General features: G+C 35.2%; 1 protein-coding gene across 1 annotated transcript in view; it reads right to left on the reverse strand.

The window, feature by feature from the left end:
* The window catches only part of Gmds (GDP-mannose 4,6-dehydratase), a 632,956-nt gene that overhangs the window by 321,081 nt on the left and 290,653 nt on the right, over positions 1-21,222 (reverse strand). Inside the window, exons 5-6 of the mRNA XM_026398920.2 lie at positions 17,681-17,873; positions 16,749-16,853 (exon numbers count right to left, since the gene is read on the reverse strand). Coding sequence (XP_026254705.1) covers positions 16,749-16,853; positions 17,681-17,873 — 298 coding nt within the window. The remainder of the gene's footprint in view (positions 1-16,748; positions 16,854-17,680; positions 17,874-21,222) is intronic.

The following is a 21,222-nucleotide window of genomic DNA, read 5'->3' on the forward strand; positions in this document are numbered from 1 at the left end:
AACTACACTCTCCTGGTTAGAGTGATTGAGGGAATGGGCAACTAACTAAGACAGGTCAGCACAGCACTTCCCTGGGTCTTTCCCAAATGGGACTGAAAGAGAAACCCTTTTTTCCTCTGCAGTGGTGAGAGTGAAGAAGCAGTGACCTGAATTCTGACTTCACAGAAAATAAACTTGTTTGAAAAGACGAAGCCAAGATAGAAAGAAAAATGCACACAATAGAGAAAAGAGTCCCGAAGATCTCTGAGTTTCTGGTTCCAGCTATACTTACAATCAGGCAGACCTGACACTCCCATTCTTAGAAAACATCTATACTATGCTCTATCTTTATTCAATTATTTTGCTTAAGCCTATTGTGAGTTTTTGCCATTTCTAAACCAAGTCCTGACAGTTGCAGAAGTCCCAGTTCAGTGAATTGTTCCATCTGGTCTAATCCCTTATCATTTTCTTTTCTGGGTTTCTGCCATTGCTACCAGATGCTCTTCTTATCCTGAGTCTCTTTCCCCCAACATCTGTCCAAAAACTTATGGTTGCTAAATACAAATCCAACCACAACCCTTTCTTGAGTGCCTATAAGCTACCAATAGATCAGAAGATTCCTTTGTAACCTATTGTCTGCCGTCTCCCTTGTTTCCATACCCTGTAACACTTTTCTCTAGCCATATCCTTCTTTGTACAGACACTTCAGCATCCCCTTCTCTTGGTGGGGAACATCTGTGCCACATTTTGCTTCTCAGATGTCTGACCTGCCAAATACCTCCTCCATGTAAGGTTTTCCTGAGACCTATCCTATGTCTTCAGTACCCTCTTGAAGACTCTACCTGCTCTTACCTTGTTTCACTGTGAGTTCTAGTTTACCTACTCCCAAGTGTGAGTTTTTTAAAGACAAGCATTACATTTTGTCTCTTCCAATAGGGTCTAACATGGTACCTATTACATTACAGACATGTAGTCAACATTTTCTCAAGAAGGAGGAAGGAAAGCCCAGCTATTTATCAGTTTAAACAGTAAGAATCTTTCATTTATGAAGTTAGTACATAATGAGCCACATTCTTTTATTTCTTTTGCCATAATTCCAGATTCTTGGGAAGGATTTAAACTCTTAAACTGGTATTTTTTTTCAAAGACATGCACATCAGAAAGCATTGAGATTAATATCATATATGCCAGTTAATGATAAAGAAATTATCTAACTATCCTAGGTGATTTGTCTTCCTTCTGACACATCACAATTCCCTCTTAGCCTTCATGATTGTGAATACACTACATTCACCTGTATAGTAAGAGGTGGATAGAGGAAAGAACTAATGGAGACGCAAAATTCTGTCATTAAATAGACATTCAAAATAAATAAGAATGAAAAGCACATTGGGATAATGTGGATACTTATACAATCTTTTGAAATCATCTCCTTTTTATAGGAATGGCTTATCAGCATTAAAAGAATGACTTATTCCACATCATTCTATATTATGTTTGGCTTTGTTTCAGAATTGATAGACAGAGCTATGGGAAAGAATGACAGTATTCATACTTGCATTTGACAATGCTCATACTTAAACCTCTTGGATTAAAATTTCTCTTTAGCTTCCTCCCAACTCAGAAGTGTTAGTGATATTTAAGAAGAAAAGAAGGGCCACTTCACATAAGTTTCATGATCAAAGTTAAAGTATCATTATTGGCTGATAGCCATCCCAGCATGTAGGCTGCAAAGTAAGAAAATCTTCAAAAGGCCTTTGAATTGAATTCTTCATCTGATAGAAAATTAGGACAGGCAATGTCTATTAAAAAAATGAGGCAACTGTGTCTCCTTTCACAATAATGTTTCTTGGCTGTCTTATAGGGCTTCTGTTATTCTCTCCTGTCACAGTATAGTAAACATATGCAATACCCTGAAAACAAATGAGTGCAAATGATATTTATTCACCCAAGGAAAGCAAGTAACCTTGCCTCCTCTGTAATAACTGTTGCTGATACTTTATTTGGACTTCAAACAGGTTTTTGAGAAGGGTCAGACTCCAAGGGCAAGATAATTAGAGATAAAGGCTCACTGCTAAGTATTGCATCCCAGTTAGTAAACACTACCATAATGGTTGATGTGGGAGACACACACATACATACACACAAGAAAGGGAGACCATGACTTCCTTCCTCATTACTTAGTCTCTCTCCTTAAATAACATCTATACCTCCTCAAGGCTCTCCATCCCTTTGGGGTTCTCATGCAGAGGCCTATTCAGACAGATGAGCACACAGAAGGAGCACCCTTGTAAGGCTCAAATGGGCACAGAAAGAAGCTGTGCTTGCTCTATAGCAGGAAGTAAAGCATAAGGTTCACTTTCTGGAAATTAGGTAAAGAGCAAAAAAATCACCTGGTTAAACTATAATACACAAGGAGAAACATTATTCACATCACACCCCCACCCCAGGAGACTTGCCTTGAATTTTAGAGTGTGCATATACAGCTCTTGAGGTCCTTTGATTTGCATGAAGCTTATACCTGTGAGTTGTAATACCCAATATTCTTCAAATTAGCTAAGAACAGATACTATCAACAAAATAAATGGACAACAAATTTAATAATAATATAAACATACAAACAATATAAATAATTTTGAAAAATGAAAGTATCTTTCACTGTTGATATGCTAACACAGTAATACCATAAAACAGAGCTTGTCAAAGTTAACAGACCCAGTTCAATTACTATGTCAATGTTGTGACAAAAATATAGGTGGGAGATTTGCTTTTATACTAGTGCTTCATAACTTCATTTTTCCATTAATGTTAATTAGTTTAAAATGTGCTAGCAATTTTTTAGGGTTCAGCAAACCTAAATGGGACTGAAAAAAAAAGTTCATTTTGGGAAATGCAGTGTGACAGATGAGACAGGCAACAATAGGAATGGCATAATTTAATGGACAGCCACCCATGTTCAATGTCAAGCCACCTGGGTACAAATCCTATACCTGACTTATTTTGACAAAGCAGTCTAACCTCACCAAACTCCTGTCTCCTCACCTGTAGAATGGCTATAACCACACCCGCTACACAGTTTTATCATCAGGACTAAAAGGAAGAGTGAAAACAGCATGCCTGGCACCTGGTCAGGGTTTAATCAATGTTGGTTGCTCTGATATCTTCACCATTATTAGTATTGTTACCAGTCCTACAAGTTGGAACTTTCAAAAACTGTAAGTTATTAACTCAAGAACATACCCAAGTCCTCAAGAAGGATTTATACTTAAGAATTCCCATCTCAGAAAAAGGCTGAATCCTGCCAAGGAAAAAGAATTATGCCGAAAATATCAAGCAGATGTCTGTAGCTTTGGGAAAAGTGGCTATAGAGCACATTCAACCATCGGATGCAGGAAGAGGGCCCAGTAACTGCAGATACCAACTAGGTAAGCCTTCCATGAGAAGGGTCAGAACCACTCCAGGAATATGTCAATAGCCCTCCTCTGGGCAATGCAGCTCCCCATGCACACTTCACAGGGAGCACTGAACTCATGCAATTTGCATCCCAAAACCAGACCAGAAATATTTCAAAATCATTGGCCCTAATTAAAATAGCAGTAAACAGCAAGTTTTACTGATTTTATTCACTCAAATTATTTTTACTGTGCTGGAGCTTCAACACAGGGTGCCACACAAGCTAGAAAAGCATTCTACCAAGGAATTATATTCCCACCCCTCCTACTCATTTCTTAGAGAAAGATATATGTCATTTTCCAAATATGGTAACATGTGGGAAATATATGGTATATTAGCTAATATATGGTATATATTAGTTCATTTAAATGGTGTACAAAAAATAGAGTATCTTCTTTTTTTCATATTTGCAGCTCCATCTTTTTTGTGCATGTATTTCTGGGGACTGAACCCAGGGCTTGGACATGCCAGACAAGTGCTCAGTTCCCTGCCTTAAATTTTCCTTGATGTCTAGTATTGCATACTCTGTAGGTACACAGCCTTATGGTTGCCTGCAGAGGGAAGGCTAGTCCTAATTTTTTAACAACACACATTTTATCTTCATCAAATAAAATTTATCAGTGCTTCTTTCAAGTTTGTTCCTTTGGTATAAATGAACTGTTAGTGTCCTATGAGGCACCTGGGTGGGGTCTGTGCTGAATCCTGTGTACCTGTGCCTGGCCTGTATTAACACTAGGGGCTTCCCCATGCCACTGATGAAACCATGCTGCAAACCTACCATTCTCACTGCCAGGGAGGGCTTCTCTGTGATCAGGTTGTATATTCACTTCCCTAACTGCATGTTCTCTAGGCTAACAATCCTCATGTACATCTTGCTTTTAGCTCCCATTAAGAAATATTACTTTGAAACAAATAGAAATAATCTTTTCAAATGCTACAGATAGAATAAATATTCATAGTGCATTTAAAAAATGAATTGAATGACCATTCCTTGATTTATTGTTTTTAAATTTGTGTCTAGTATGGTGGTTTACCTAAATTGAAGCATAACCAATTTACATATTGAAAGATCACCTTATCTAATGTATGAAATATGATATGTCAAGAGCTTTGTAATGTTTTGAACAACCAATAAAAAAAAAAGAAAGAAAGATCACCTTTACAAAGGTTAGCTAAGTATACTTTTGGTACATCATTGGTTTTAATACTGATTTGATTTGGTTGTCAATAGTTTCAATTTTACTTGTCTAAAAGTCAAATAAAACTCTGCTTCCTTTTGAAGAAAAATTTTGGCAACATCATAATGCATTGTGGTAATTGAGGATCATCCCTAAGTCCTGATTTTAATTACTGTTGTTTTCTTTTTAATAAGGTTCTTTATACTTATTTAAAGAATTGCCTTTGTATCTCTGGCAACCTTCTGCTTCGGAGCTAGCTGTGGTTTGGGGTTAGTTACTGAATCACAACCTGACAGCAGTGAACAAAAAATTGGCCTGTGTTATTTTAGAAGGACTGAATTGGGGATTTGCTGAACAGGTATGTGTTAAAACCATCCCAGAAATGGAGGATTCTATGTGCCTCAATTTCAGGAAAGCATTTTCTTAAAACAGTAACTATATACAAGGTCTGCACATTCTCTTTTTTCTTTTTCTTTTTTTTTATTGATTGTATTTTTTTAAATACACCACAGTAGAATGCATTACAAATCTTATTATACATATAGAGCACAATTTTTCATATCTTTGTATATAAAGTATGTTCATGCTAATTCATGCCTTTATAGCAGTTGTAGGAGGAGGTAAGGAGTGGATGGGGAACCAATGAAACAAGATCAATCAAGAGTTGACAACTTCATGTATAACTAAAATAAAAAAAATTAAAAAAAGAGTTGATAACTGTTGAAACTGGATGATGGGTACAGGGGTTCATTAAACTACTCTCTCTACTCTTTTCTATCTTTGAAATATTCCATCATAACAAGTTTTTAAAATCCTGTTTGTAACAAATTTATAGCACTATTTTAAATGACCTATCTATGTGTACGAAATAAATCTGTATCCATGTAATAAAGTTTGTTTCAAGGGGAAAAAAAAAGAAGAAATATTAATCATACTGGCAGAAACTTTTTAAAAAATGGCGGCAGAAATAAACCTTGTTTAACAAGATTTTTCTCACTCTGGGAGTTTTTTCCTCTATCCATTATTGGAATCTGTCCACACCAAAAATGTCTATGTATCAATACCTGGAATTAAACACCCCATGAACAACAGAAGCACAGACCATTCTTCTTCTAATGCTTCATGTTCAATATCCTGTCAATTACTTTATCAGGTGTGGTCTCCTTTAATTATCAAATTAACAAGCTTTGAGAACTTAACACTTTAGCTCAGGCAGGAAAAAAAAGTTGTTTATCTCCTATTCATTTTCCTCTTTATTATTTCAATTTATTATTATTACATTTTAAATTATGAGGCAGCACAAATTAAATCTATTTCTCTAAGTGGGACACTAGTAGTAGTGCTGATAATAATTACAATGTGCTGATAACTTTACTTACATATTTCCTTTAATGCTCATAACAACTCTAAGTGAAGACTGTTATTATCCCCTTTTACAGATGAGAAAACTGAGGCTCAGAGAGATTGAGAAACTTGCCTAAAGTCACTTGCCTAGTAAATGGGAGATCTTGAATTGAATCCAAGTCGTTGAATACTCTATATTTTTATCTGAACCAATTAAAATGGAAGAGGCTGGGAGTGTAGCTTAGTGGTAGAACACATGCTTTTAGCATGAATGAGAAAATGGATTTCATTCCCTGTACCCCAAAATGGTAGAGGAAGGTAAAGTTCTATAATAAATAGTGGAGAGAGAAATAAAAAGTGCTAAGACTCAAACTTTTTAAAAAATGGCGGCAGAAATAAACCTTGTTTAACAAGATGCTATTTTTTAAAAGTAAAAAGCAATATATCTTATAATTTTTAAAATTTAAATTATAATCATGAGGCCAAGGATATAGTCTAATGGTAAAGCACTTGCCTAAAGCATGCTTGAAGCCCTGTTCAATTCCCAGCCCTTCAAAAAATAAAAATAAAAAAAAATAAGATAATTAAGTAAATAGTAATTGCATGTTCTTGTTTCTTATTAGTATAGCCAAAATAGAGTGAAATTTTTTCTGGTTTGTGATATTTTTTTTTGACAAAACCATATGTACTTCACATAAGATTTTCACAGGACCAGTAATAAAAATACATGAATCATTTTCAAAAATACTTGAGGGTTTCATTAAATTTCTCAAGGGTCTTTCAAGGGCCTTTCGTATCTATCCATAATTCTTTCATTCACATCTTTTTTTTTTCCTTTCACTTCCCTAATTAAAATGTTAACTGGTTCACCTGCCAGAATCTCATCTGTAAATGGCTTTTCCTGTGATTCCAGCCATCTTCCAACACTACTTATATTTTATCTTTTTGCAATTGATAAATGTCTCAGTGACTGCCCTAATTCATCTGTAAATATCACTGACATACTCCTGGTTTCTCAGTCCCAAACCATCTCCAGTTGGCAGACCCTGCTACATCCACGTTTCTCATGTCCTACTTTCACCAGTAGCCACCAGAATCCCACTAACAGAGTGGGCTCCAATAGGGTCTTTCACCTTGGAACAGGCAGTAGAAAGAAACAAATACCCTAGGACATGGTGCTGAAAACACAGGCAGAGGAAGGGAAACAGATAAATGTTTACATCTGGCAGGCACAGTATTAATCTTGCACATATATGTTCTCCTTTTGCCTATACAATTAACCCATAAGACAAGTGATCTCCACAATGCCCCTATGAGGTGGGTATGAGAGTATTCTCCAAGTTAGAGGAGGAAACTAGGGTCTGAGGAAGTAATTTACCCAAATGCACAGAACTGATGAGTGGTCAACCTCTCAGTGCACACTGCCTGATTATAGTGCAGGGTGTTGTGCCATGGAGATCAGTCACTGGTTTGGTTTCAAACATAAATCTTGCATAGATTATAAAACATTAAAAAAAAACAAGCCTTAAATTCAATTTGACAATCCCTGAAGTCTCACATCAGTTGGTGGGAGGGACTTCATTTTGTTTAGTGGTAATAACCACCTCCATTAGACCAGGATTGCTTCAAAAGTCTTTCATGTTTAAACAATTATACCTCATCTCTCCACAGAGAATAACATGGGCCAGACAGCATTGTGATCGCCAAGTGTACATGTCATCTGTGGAGTATCATAGTCTACAAATGCAATGGTAAACCAGATGATGTCACTTGGTGCCCCAACCAGAAAGGCCACCCAGAACCTGGTGGGCCCATGGATAGTGGCCAACAATCTAGCCATTAATGAACAGACAAAATGGTATTGTGCTAAACCTATAATGCTCTGTTGAACAGGAGGATTACTTCATCCCCTGATTTCACAATGGACAGCTATTTTTTTTTTTTTTTTCAGTAAGCTAAGGCTCTTATGCTCATCTAAAAAAAAAAAAAGCCACAAAGCACCTTTGATACATAGAAATGCAAATAAAATATTGAGCTGTTTGATATTGGTTTTCTTTTTGGTTTTTTGATATCAAGGATTGAACTCAGGAGCAATTAACCACTGAACCATATCCCCAGCCCTATTTAGCATTTTATTTAGAGACAGGGTCTCAATGAGTTGCTTAGCACCTTACTTTGCTGAGGCTGGCTTTGAACTCATGATCCTCCCACCTCAGTCTCCAGAGTAGCGAGGATTACAGGCATGTGCCACCATATCTGGCTTGGTTTTCCTATTTTGATGTCTTGATATTTCTAGAGCAACATGATTTGAAGTTTCTAGTTAGACTAATAAATACTTTTTAAAAGATTATTTTATTTACACATATATTATTTATATGGAAAGAAAGGAGCACTTTCTGCCCCTTGTGATTAAATAAAAACAAGTTCCAGTTATTTGATTTCTATCATACATTCTATCATCCCCTAAAACTCTAAACTATCTATGAATTCTAAGAATTTTAAAGGAAAATTCTTATTTATAACAAACCTTTTACACTAATACTGCTCTAATTCCATGCACTGAAAGATAACCTTGAATCTGCTTTTAATAATTGCTTTATACCAAACACAGAACACGTACTCTACAGCTTACTCCCAAAGGAGAGATCTGTTCTTGTTACAATAACAAAGGCACACATGTTCATTGATTTGGGAGGAAAAGGAGGGTCACAGCCCCATTTTGATTTGGTCAGTGGATCAGCTGCTTTTGAGACCTACGGCTCAAACGGCTTCACTTAAAGCTGCCGAAATTTGAATGCTTTTCTGCTGCACTGAGGCAAACATCGGCTAAAGCTTTATGAAAGACTTACTGCAAAGTAAAAGTGATGTATAAAGAAAAACGAGATCCTCTTCTTACAGATGACATTTGTCTAGATTCTGTGACAACAACATTTGGAAGTGAAACTGTTAGAGCAGGGTTGCTCAGACCCATCACTATAGACCTTCTGGAGGGATCAGTCTGTTATGAGGGACAGCCCTGTGCTGTGTGGAGTGTTCAGTAGTGACCTTTGCCTCTATATACCGGATACCTGGAGTATAACCCACTTAAATCATGACAACAAGAACATCTTCACAAACTGCCACATGTTCCCAGAAGGAGCAGTCACTTTCTTCCCAGTCTCCTTCCCACACTCCCAGTAGAGTACCACTAGATAAGGGTATAAATCTTGCCCTTAAAGCAGTAGATAAGGAATAATCTTTAGAAAAAAACAAAGGAGAAAATTTCTTAAAATTTTACTGACTTAAGTAGTTAATTTCATACATAAATTAGTTTTAAAAATTCTGAAGATAAATTTATGATACTAAATATGGTTAGACATTTCACAAAACACTCTACAACTAAAAAAAAAAATAGTTCAAGACTACAACTCAAAACCACAAGTTCATGAACCTTAAAATGTCAGATTCTCTCAGTGAGGTGAATACTGTATTTAGACTGATATATATGATTTCTTATGAAGCCCATATTTAGAGGAATGTGCTATATCATCTAAAAATGGCTCAATATCTAAACAGAGGCAGCACACCATCCATTTGTGGTAGTCTCAAACTGCTAATTATGAGTCTATTTAAAGTACTTTATAACTTCTTATTGCCAAGGATTTTTAATGTATTTTATTAAAAATACATTATTTCCATTATTTCTATTTCTTCTCATTGTCAGCTTGTTGATATTCATGATAGATTATATACTTTATATCACATTTATATTTTAATATTAAAAATTAATGTGTTATTATTATTTCTCTGAAATATCTGAGAAGAATATTTCCTTTAGCCAAATTAATATCTTTTGCAAAAAGCAAGAGCAACTGAAATGTTAAATTACCAGCTTCTTCACTTATTTCATTGGAAGGTCCAAGTACCCACCCGCCTCACAGCAGTTAAGCTATTCCAGTTACAAGTCTAAAATTCAAACATATGTGATTTCCTCACATAGAACAATGTATATATCACTCCAAATTTTCAATATTATTTTTAGTCTCAGCTAACATCTGTGGGTTCTTAACCTTGGACAACTCAAGCTCATGCTGCATTAGTTTCTTCACTGACTGAAAAAAAAAAGTGGGGGGGGAATGACTTTAAATTTCTTTTTCTCTCAAAAATTCTGAGGAAATTTTAGCAGAGTTGGTTGTTCTTTAGAAGTCCTTTCAGAGGAAGAATAATATCTAATGGCTTAGTATACCTGTTTAGTATAATATTTAGAAAATATAAGTACATATGAAGTCTTATATACACATAATGAAATTTGTAAGTTCAACAAGGTAATCAAAATATCTCTAAAAGTACCTTAAAAGCGTCAAACCATTATGTCAAATGAACCTAAAAACAGCTAATAGATATATATTTTTCACTGTTTTGACACTCCAAGGATGATGATAATAATAATGATGATGATGATGATGACGACGACAATGACCAAACTACCCTGACTCCTCAACTTGGAAAAAATAAAAAAAGTCATACAGATCAAAATGAGTACACGCACCACACTTTAAGTAGTATTTATTACACTCTCATGGAAATCTGGAGACACAGGCTATTCAGCAGCTAAAGAGCTCCCGGAAGAAGACAGTGGTGATGGTGTCTTTAAAAGCCCCATAATCACAGAAAAGGTAGTGCAGTTACATGTGACAAGTGGAAGAGAAAGTTGGTTAGGGGTCAGACCACATAGCAGGAGAAAGAAAAGAAAAAAAAAATACTGAAAACAGAGAATACTTTACCTAGAGCTCAGTAAATTATCCATTCTTTTTTTATTTTATTATTTTGAGATTTTTGGTGATAGGTATTGAACCCAGAGCCTCATATATGTAAGGCATGTAAGTCCTCTACCACTGAGCTACATCCGCAATCCCAAATACCCCATTCTAAACACTTAAAGACAGAGAAAGAGTGGGAGAATGGAAGAAATACACTGTCAGCTTAGAGTGTGACTTCTTACTCAGGCTAGAGGTATTCAGATATGAAACCAATCACTATGTGGCTCACTGATCATAAATTAATGGCCTATGAGGTAGGTTCACTTAGCCAAACTTTACCTCCTTCGTCAACTCTGGAAATATCTGTCAGTATATTACCCAGACTTTCTTGCTTTCTTTATTTTTAATTTTTTTTTGAAAATGAGATTAAGTCAAGAGAAGAAAAACATCCTCATTACACAACTGGAAATCTTAAAATTGACTCCCTTCTCTATAGTCAGCATTTTCAGAGTGGGAACACAGCCTGCCCACACAGGGCAGCACTGAATTTCATTGGGCACACTGTAGGCCTGCACTTTGTTCACCAGAACATGGACCTTGGGAAATCTTGCAGAAATGTCAGTCACAGAAACCCAAGCCACTAATTCCATACTCACATTTAAAACTGAAAAATCACATTCAAAGAATAAGAATGCTCAATATTACGCCTATTTACCCTTTAATCATGATGGCTACAGTCATCAAAGTTAGGAAATTAAGTTTAACTTAATCATTTAAAAGATAGGTTATATCTTTTTTTTCACTTCCCCTTTAATTATCATGTAAATTGTTTTATTTATTTGGAAAAACTTTATTAATATGAGAACTTCATAAAGTTCACCAAAATCACATTCATTAAGCTAAAATATGCTAAGAATGAAGACACAATGAGCAAGTTGGTGATATTTATCTAAGTGACAAATAGTAGGTTTTTCTTTATCGGTACCCAGGACACTCAACCACTGAGCCATATCCCCTACCCTTTTTATCTTTTTTTAAATTTTGAGACAGGGTCTCACTAAGTTCTGGAAACTTACTAAGATTCCAAGGCTGGCTTTGAATTTGCAATCCTCCTACCTCAGCCTCCAAGATGCTGGGATTACAGACATGCACTACTGTGCCTGGCTTTACTTTCTAATGTAATAAACAATCAAAACCATAAGTATTATTATTAGGTTCAGTAAATATTTTTATTTGTTTTTAATGTTTTAATTTGCAAAATAATTTTAAGAGTCTATTTTATTACCATAAATAATATATTTCAAAAGAAATTCAAATATACTGTGAGCTATTTCAGAATAATTAAAAATCTTTTCATATTTTTCCCATGGCTTAACTTACATAATTGACATGCTATCACAGTCTCAACTATTTAGCATTTTGGAGAAATTTAACCACAAAGACAAAACAGTTTTAGAATGTCAATTTCCTTACAGAAATTAGTTCATAATAAGAAACATGATCTTTTTTCCTACGTAGAGGGTATATAAATCTGTATTTCCACCAGGATGGAACATCCACATCTGTGGCCAATAGAACACTTGGTTTATATAAATGTAAATAGATAGATGTGTGTATCTCCATAGCTAGGTGATACAGAATTCCAAGTTTGAAGAGACAGTATGAGAGAAAGAAGTCTTTCAGATATAGAATCAGTTTTGCATAATTTTTTCATGAAAAATCCTTTGAATTAATACATAGTATATTCTTTATTTTAAAAAAACTTAATGCTTATGAATAAGAGAACCTTGTTAATATCTATAAAGGTCAGTATGTAATACATAGTAATATCTACTCACAAAGAATACATTTGTAAGCCTTACAAAATATAGTTTTAAAATAATTTTAAGTATTATTCAGTTCCCTGTAGACTCTATTACTAATGTGTCTGCATCTTATGCAGAGTAAGCCTAAAGCATGGATCATTGGTAGTGTTGCTCTCTGAAAGAGTGAATAGGCAGCTGACTTATGGATACAGAGGTCAGGTCACTGTATCACTGGCTTTCTAACCTAGATCAATGATTCCAACTGTTCATTCTATACAAGTGCAGGTGATCGCAATCATTTACAGATGCATTATAAAGTTCTCATAACACTGTAAATACACTTTAAAAGAATGTCTACATAAATAAAGTTTTTTAAAAAGAAAGAAAATACAGAAGGATGGGAATGGATAAAAGACATTAAATCTAAATAAAGTCTTAAATAAAAAGAAGAAAAAAAAATAGAACCCCCCAAAGATTAGAATGGACAAGAGACTAAGACAAGAAAATGTCAAAGCTAAGGACCTGGGGTTGCTGTGAAGAGCTAAGCTGCAGAACTCTAGTCAGGACTAGCTCCTTTGGATCCATAACTCCCTGACAATTAGCTTTCCTTTAAAGCACGTGGCCACTCAAGTATAGCAGTGAAGGACAACAGAACCCCAACTGACCAAAATACTTCTGAAATTCAGCTGAAGGCTGTCCTTATTAACTCTTTGACTTTAACATTTGTTGGAAATCTGTATAAAAGTCTACCTTGCTTCTTTGGGAGAAACTAACAATAAACTTAAATGAAAGTTTCTTGGATGTTGAGGATCTATCTATACCTGGGACCAGCAAATGTTTTCTTAAACACCCAGACAGTAAATATTTCAGGCTTTGTAGACTACAGGCATTGATGACATGTAAACAAATGAGCCTGTGTTCCAATAAAACTTTATCTACCAAAAAATAACTCAGTGGATTGAATTTGGCCTATAAGCCATAATTTGCCAAACTCTGCTCTTGAATATTTTATATTAAAAATACTTCCGGGGCTGGAATTGTGTCTCAGTGGTAGAGTGCTCCTGTACCATGTATGAGGCACTGGGTTAGATCCTCAGCACCACATAAATGAAAAATAAAGATATTGTGTCCACCTAAAATTAAAATATATATATATATATATATATATATATATATATATATATATATATATATATTAAAAAACACTTCCATGCTTTTTAAAGTCAGAAATTCTCAATGACCTTGTCAATTATTTTTCATTAGAGAAAATGTGAGAAAATGTGTATGTGCCTCCCCAAACAACATTAACTTGAGCTCTACTAATTGGGCATTTGGGATTGTACCTTTGAACAGACTGAGGTTTACCACCACTCCATCTTGCAAAAGCAGTGCTTATTCTCTGTGATAACCGGGCCTGAGAGGACTTGTGTATAAAAGCTCAAGAAAACAAACTCACTCACAAATCTCAAAGCAAGTTGTAGGTATACAAACTAAGATGATTAAAAACAAATTGTATCTGTTTATAAAGTGTTCAAACTTAATCATTATTTCAAAATAGTTTTAGCTTTAACTAGTATATATCTCAAATCACTACAATAATATTTCTTTAAAACTATCCTATAAATTTCTATTGTTCTCTCATTTGAACCAACTAGCTTTCAAGTCAGTGAAGTTTTAATGAAGCATAAGATACTCATTCATTTACAAACTTTCACTGAATGTTTATTAGCAGACAGACACTGCTTGAGAAGTTGGAGATTTAAGAATACAACACAGTCTTGCCACTAAGAGATTCTCAGTCTGGCAAAGAAATCTCCTCAGAAAACAACAATGAATCTTTAAGAATAATCTTATTGTCAGGCTAATTGTTATTTTATTTTTATTTACTTATTTATTTTTGTGGTATTGGGAATGAATTCAGGAGTGCTGTACCACCGAACTTCATTCTGAGCCCTGCCTCCCTTTTATTAAATTTTGATACAGAGCCACTGAGTTGTTGAGGTTCTCCCAAAGCTGCTGAGGCTGGCCTTGAACTTATGGTCTTCCTGCCTCAGCCTCTTTAAGTCCCTGGGACTAGGGTCATGTGTTGGCCATCAGGTTAACTTTTCTTTGCTTCTTTTTGGTACAAGGGATTGAATGCAGAAGTGCTTAACCACTGAGTCACCTCCCTAGCCCTTTTTATTTTCTGTTTTAAGTCAGGGTCTCACTAAGTTGCTTAGGGTCTCACTAAGTTACTTAGGGTCTCCCTAAGCTGCTGAAGCTGGCCTTAAACTTGCAATCCTCTTGCCTTAGCCTTCAGAGTCATTAGGATTATAGGCAATTACCACTCCACCTAGGTTCCGGTTAACTTTTAATATGAAAATTAATTTTTAAGTTCCAAGAAATGCTATAAGAAAGTAGATTAACTGTTGCCTAGCACTGGGAGTTTGTGGAACACTGAAATAACTGTGAGTGGGTACCAGGTTTCTTTTGGAAGGCATGAAAATGTCCTAAATTTGAATGTAGTGATGTTTGTAGTACTATCTGAATATAATAAAATTAAGTTAAGTATAAAAAAAAGAAATGGTGTAAATATTAGGAATTAGATATTTTATCAAATTAAGCATTAACATCAGTTTCACATATAGCTTTATATTTCTGCATTATTTACTTATATAAATGGAGTAAAAATATGGAAAACACTGATTTTAGATATGTAATAAAACAAATGGTGTGTGCTACAAAGCCAAGTTTTTAACAAACGTTTAAGAGAAGCAAAAGTTGCAGAACAATACATACAGGGCAACTCCTCTTGGAAAGGACTGAAGAAACATGGAACATCTCTGAAGGACTGCTCACAGAGGTACTGGGGATAGTTATTCTTCTGCTCTCCTGACACCCTCACATGCTAAGCAAGAACTTTACCATCAAGTTACACTCCCAGCTCAAATGTACAAGTATTAGGCTTTTCTTATGAGATGCAAACAAAGGACAGGGGTGGGAGGTTATCTTCAAATTTATCTTTTTACTCTAAAACCTAAGAATGCTTTTTCCTCCCCTATCCTGATTTACAATTAGTCCCCCATCCACCCAGAAGGAAAAGTTAAAAAGAATACAGAAACCCAAACAATGTGTATAAACATGATTGTGAGAAAAGAGGCAGAGATTATCATTCACTAAACAGATTCCTTGAGCACCCCACATACCAGATGCTGCAGGTAAGAACAGCTAATATCTCCCTTTTCCTTTTCCCCTTACTCACAACATCCAGAACCACAAATTAATTAAAGAAATGCTTCTGGCTGCTTGGGCAACACAAATGACAGGCTAGCATATTACGCTTTAACAGTCCATCATGGGGATTTTTAACTTAAGCAACTGTAAAATAAAAGTGTACTGACGCTAAAGATACTTTATAAACCTGTCACTTTTATCTTTCTTCATGACTTGATGGTTTAATTAGGTGGCTATACAATGCCATAAAGTTTCACTAAAAAAATTATAAGCATTACTAGTTGCTGGATATGAAACAAATCATAACACTGGGCTTTTATTCTCAGACTATCAGACTAAATGATAGTGAAATTGAATAAAACTTCTTGGAATTAGATTAGATAGATATTTTTACTTTGTAAAGAGTGTCTTTGCTTGATTAGGATTTCTTGTGTTTCACTACATCAAGAAGTAAGATGGGAGTGCACAGCTTATTTAAAACCTAATGCTGGGAACAGAGAGCTTCCACAAAAACTATGACAAAAGGAAACAAGCTGATGCAAACAAACAAGGTTTTCTGAAAGAAGAAACTGATGATGCTTCTAACTACAAGAACTAATTTCAAATTTCTTTAAAAATTTACTCTGACAGCATAGCCATTTCTGGGTGTTTATTTCATGGAATGTGAAAACAAACCAAACCAAACCACTAAGTATCTAATTGTTTGAGTCTATGTGAACAGGAGTGACTTCCAGAAAGAACCATCAGTTTACTCCTTTTTCCTTTGCATTCACATGGAAATTTTAGTTGGAAAACAAGCTTGATAAGACCTACTAATGAAAATGGTAAAACTGGAACCCTGCCCAGTTTTTAATGTTGAATTAAAAAAAGAAGACCCATAAACCTGATGAGCAAACAAGGTCAGATTTATACTTCTTCATTTATTACTTCTGACATTTCTAATGGTTAAGTGTAAAATTTTTCACAGGGTACAGAATATATGAAAAGGTAATTGCTGCTAAAGTCTAAAATTCTCTTTTCAATTATTATTTACTGACCTCTTCTGGGACTCTCATGATTGAAGAGAATGCCATTCACTGCAAAGAGATTATATGCCTCCCGGAAGTTCACCACAATCCAATAAGCATACAATTTTGCTGCCCCTGTTGAATTAATTTTTTAAAAACAAATTAAGTTTATTATAAAAGACAAGGATTTTCACTTATCTTAAAGAACAAAAATTACAGTTTGTTTCAAAGTAGCAAAAAATGTGACTCCAAAGCCAAAAGAAAAAAATAAATTCCTATGCCAGTTAATCAGGTTTACCAGGAAATATTTAATAATTTCCTACTTTTGTAATAGCCACAGTTTGTTCTTTCTCCATCTAATTGTTTCAACTGTACTGTGTGCAACTGCGATATATCAAATTCTCCTTTCTAGGTAGTTTTTGTTTGTTTGGTTTTAGTTTTAAAGAATTAGAAAGAAAAAAAAACTGGGGATCTTAACATTTAGATGTTTTGAAATTTTATCACTAAAGTCTTTCATGAATAGTCTCTTTACAAATATATTAAATGTGATAGTAATATTTTTTCCCTAAGGGTTTGGGTTCAGGGGAAAACTTTTATGAGAGACATAAAAACATGAAATCTTATCACTTCAGCACAATCTCAGAGAGTTTAGAAAAAGAATAATGTTGGGTCTAATTTTTCTTTTAAAGTGATCTGTGTAGAAGGGTTGAATGAACACAGATTGGTGAAGTGAGGTGGTAATTTTACCCCGAAGGCAATTGCAGCAAATACTTGTAGTTAGCAATGTATAAAGGTATGCTTCTCAACAAGTCTAGTCACTGTAGTCTATCTTAATGTTAATCTCACACCCAAATGACTTCAGCCATGAGACATGTACAGAATGAAAGCAGAGCAGAAACACGCCCCCCACACCCACTGAGCTCGCCATGCAAGCAGACAGCAGTGCACACACGGGTTCTCACCATAGGGCGACCGAGGATAGAATGGGGTAGTTTCCTTCTGGGGTATTTCTTGCACTTTCCCATAAAGCTCACTTGTTGAGGCCTGATAGAACTTCACAGAGTTGATAAGACCACAGGTCTTAATTGCATCCAAAAGCCGCAAAGTGCCAATCCCATCAACATCTGCAGTATACTCAGCTAAGTCAAAAGAAATCTGGAAAGAGAAGGCAGAGATGTGGCCAAATCAGTGGGGTGAGGAAGACTACAGTTTCATACACTGTGAAGCATCATGTGGGTGAGGAAACACCATCGTTTTCAAACAGCAGAGTAATAAGACTGTGGATGTCGTCTACTTCTAATATCAAATGGCTGGAAAAATATTTTAATATCCACTCATTACTTATGGTAATGTGAAGAACAGTTTAACCACCCTTATATTAACATCCCATTCTAGGTTGAAGCCCTGGGGCACTACTTATCACAGGGCAAAGCTCTGCTCCTAGAAGATGTTCCTTTAAAATTCAGTTTGGACTAATTTCTTGAGTGTGGCTCATAATTTTCACATTTTTAATGAGTTCCAATTGATTATTTTGCACTGAGAAGATTGAGAACATGTGCTTTAGAATACAGTTGATTTTTAAACGGACTGTTTGTTTTCTATTTTTAAACTAAGAAGCAAGAAGGACTTTGTAATATTTTGCAAGCATATGTAATTTTTTTAACGTTTATTTTTTTAAAAAAATTGCTTTTATTTTTTAAATACATGAAGTGGAATACACCACAATTCTTATTACACATATAGAACATAATTTTTCATATGTCTGTTTATATATAAAGTATGTTCACACCAATTCATGTCTTCATACATGTACTTTGGATAATGATGTCCATCACATTCCATCATCATTGCTAACCCCCTGCCTCTCCCTTTCCCTCCTATCCCTCTGCCCTATCTAGAGTTGTCTATTCCTCCCATGCTCCCTCTCCCTACCCCACTATGAGTCATCTTATATCAGAGAAAACATTTGGAATTTGTTTTTGGGTGATTGGCTAACTTCACTTATCATTATCTTCTCCAACTGCATCCATTTACCTGCAAATGCCATGATTTTATTCTCTTTTATTGCTTAGTAATACTCCATTATGTATTTTATGTCACATTTTTTTTTTATCCATTCATCTACTGAAGGGCATCTAGGTTGATTCCACAGATTAGCTATTGTGAATTGTGCTGCTATAAACATTGATGTGGCTGTGTTTCTGTAGTATGCTGTTTTTAAGTCCTTTGGATATAGACCGAGGAGTGAGATAGCTGGGTCAAATGGTGGTTCCATTCCCAGTTTTCCAAGGAATCTCCATACTACTTCCCATATTGGCTGCACCAATTTGCAATCCCTCCAGCAATGTATGAGTGTGCCTTTTTCCCCACATCCTCGCCAACACTTATTTTTGTTTGTCTTCATAATAGCTGCCATTCTGACTGGAGTGAGATGAAATCTTAGAGTGGTTTTGATTTGCAATTCTCTAATATCTAGTGATGATGAACATTTTTCATATATTTGTTGATTGATTGTATACGTTTTTTTATTATAAGGCACAGTGCATACAGCAATATACTAATATACATATGAATTGACTTCTTAGAGAATCTTGAGAAATAATTCAATGTTCTGCAGTTCTTTATGTTTTTTTAAATACATTTGACTGATACACTTTCTTAAATCATCTCTACACTTAATAAACAAGTTAACCTAATATTAAATGTTCTAAAATAATAAGTCTTTATCATTATTCACTGCTTTGTGAATGCCCTCAGTCTTCACACTGCGAAACTTCTCACTGAGGCCAACAGCACTCTTTGTTTCTTGGTCCTGAGTGGCCCCTTAGCAGAAGCTGTGGCCTGAACACAGTATTACTTGGGCAATTGGGAAATTGCTCACTAGGGACTCAACCAAGTCTACTAAATTCACGTCATCTAGGCTTGTAAGCAAAACTCAGGTTGAAGCAAGAAAGAAAAGATATGTCTCACCCTAATCTTTCAAAGCCACAAAGGCAAATTGAAGGCCATTTTATTTTTTAAAAACAATATTTATTGAGACATAATTTACATACCATAAAATTTACCATTTTAAAGTTTATGGTTCAGTGGTTTTAGTATAATCACAACATTATGCAATCATCATTACCATCTAATTCCAGAACATTTTCATCACCCCAGAAAAGAAACTCTGTACCCATTAGCAATCACTACCCAGCCCTTAATTCCCACTCCAACCCAGACAGCCACTAATCTATTTTCTGTCTCTATATAATGTCTCTAGCTACTGGGGACATTTACAAAAAATGGAACCATACAATAGGTGGGCTTTTGTGACTGGCTTCTTTAATGTAATGCTTTCATTTCTTTTGGAGATTCATTACACACACACACACACACACACACACACACACACACACACACACATATGAATGAATGAAAGGAGTTGCCAGGCTGTTTTCCAAAGTGCCCACACCATTTCATTCTCACCAGCAGTGACTAAGGGTTCTAATTTCTCCACATCCTAACCAAAACTTGTTGTGGTTTGTCTTTTTGATTGTAGTCATGCTAGTGGTTTAAAGTGGTATCTAATTGTGGTTTTGATATGCATTTTCCTGATGACTAATGATATGGAGCATCTTTTCATATGTTTATTGGCCAACTATATGTGTTATTCAAAAATGTGTATTTGAATCCTTTGCCCATTTTTAAATTGGGCCATTTGTCTTTTCATTATTGAGTGGATACAGGTCCCTTATCAGATATATAACTTGCAATCTTTTCCTCCCACTGTGAAGGTTGTCTATCCATTTTCTTAATGGTGGCCTGTGAAGCAAAAAAATATACTTTGTATTTCATCATTTATATTTTTGGTGTCATATTTACAAACACTTTGCTTAACTCAAGATCATGAAGATTTTACTTCTGTGTTTTATTCTCAGTGTTTTATATTTCTGTCTCTCATATTTATTTCTACAATCTATTTGAGTGAAGTTTTGTATATGGTTTGGGGATCCAACTTCACTGTTTCTCACTTGTCCCAGCACCATTTGGTGGAAAGGCTATTATTTCATGGTTGAATGGTCTACATGATGGGCTGTTTTGTTCTCAGGAAAAGCAATGGCCCTATGTTGAAAGAACAGAGAACTGAGAAGACCTCAAGACTGGGGATATCAATAGCTACATGAAAACAAGCTAGTTTTACTTAGGTCTTCCTTATGGGGCAGACATAACACACAATAGTTTCTGTGAATAGATTATTTAATCCTAAGAACAGATAAGCACTTAAAGTGGGGCAAAGAAGTTATAGTAAGAGGTAGAATAGCATATTTTACTCATGGTGAATGTGATATATATTGTATATATTACATATCTGCATTCTATTCATGGTTAAAAAATGTCCCATTAATCTTAGGAACTTAAGAAATTCATTATTCAGAGGACATACTCATGGCAAAGGATTTAAAGCAGTTAGGCTAAAGCTAGTAGATGAGGCAGAAGGCGGTGTGGTGGGGGGAGCAGTCTG

This window comes from Urocitellus parryii, chromosome 8 (genome assembly GCF_045843805.1).
Source record: "Urocitellus parryii isolate mUroPar1 chromosome 8, mUroPar1.hap1, whole genome shotgun sequence".
Taxonomy (NCBI): Eukaryota; Metazoa; Chordata; class Mammalia; order Rodentia; family Sciuridae; genus Urocitellus; species Urocitellus parryii.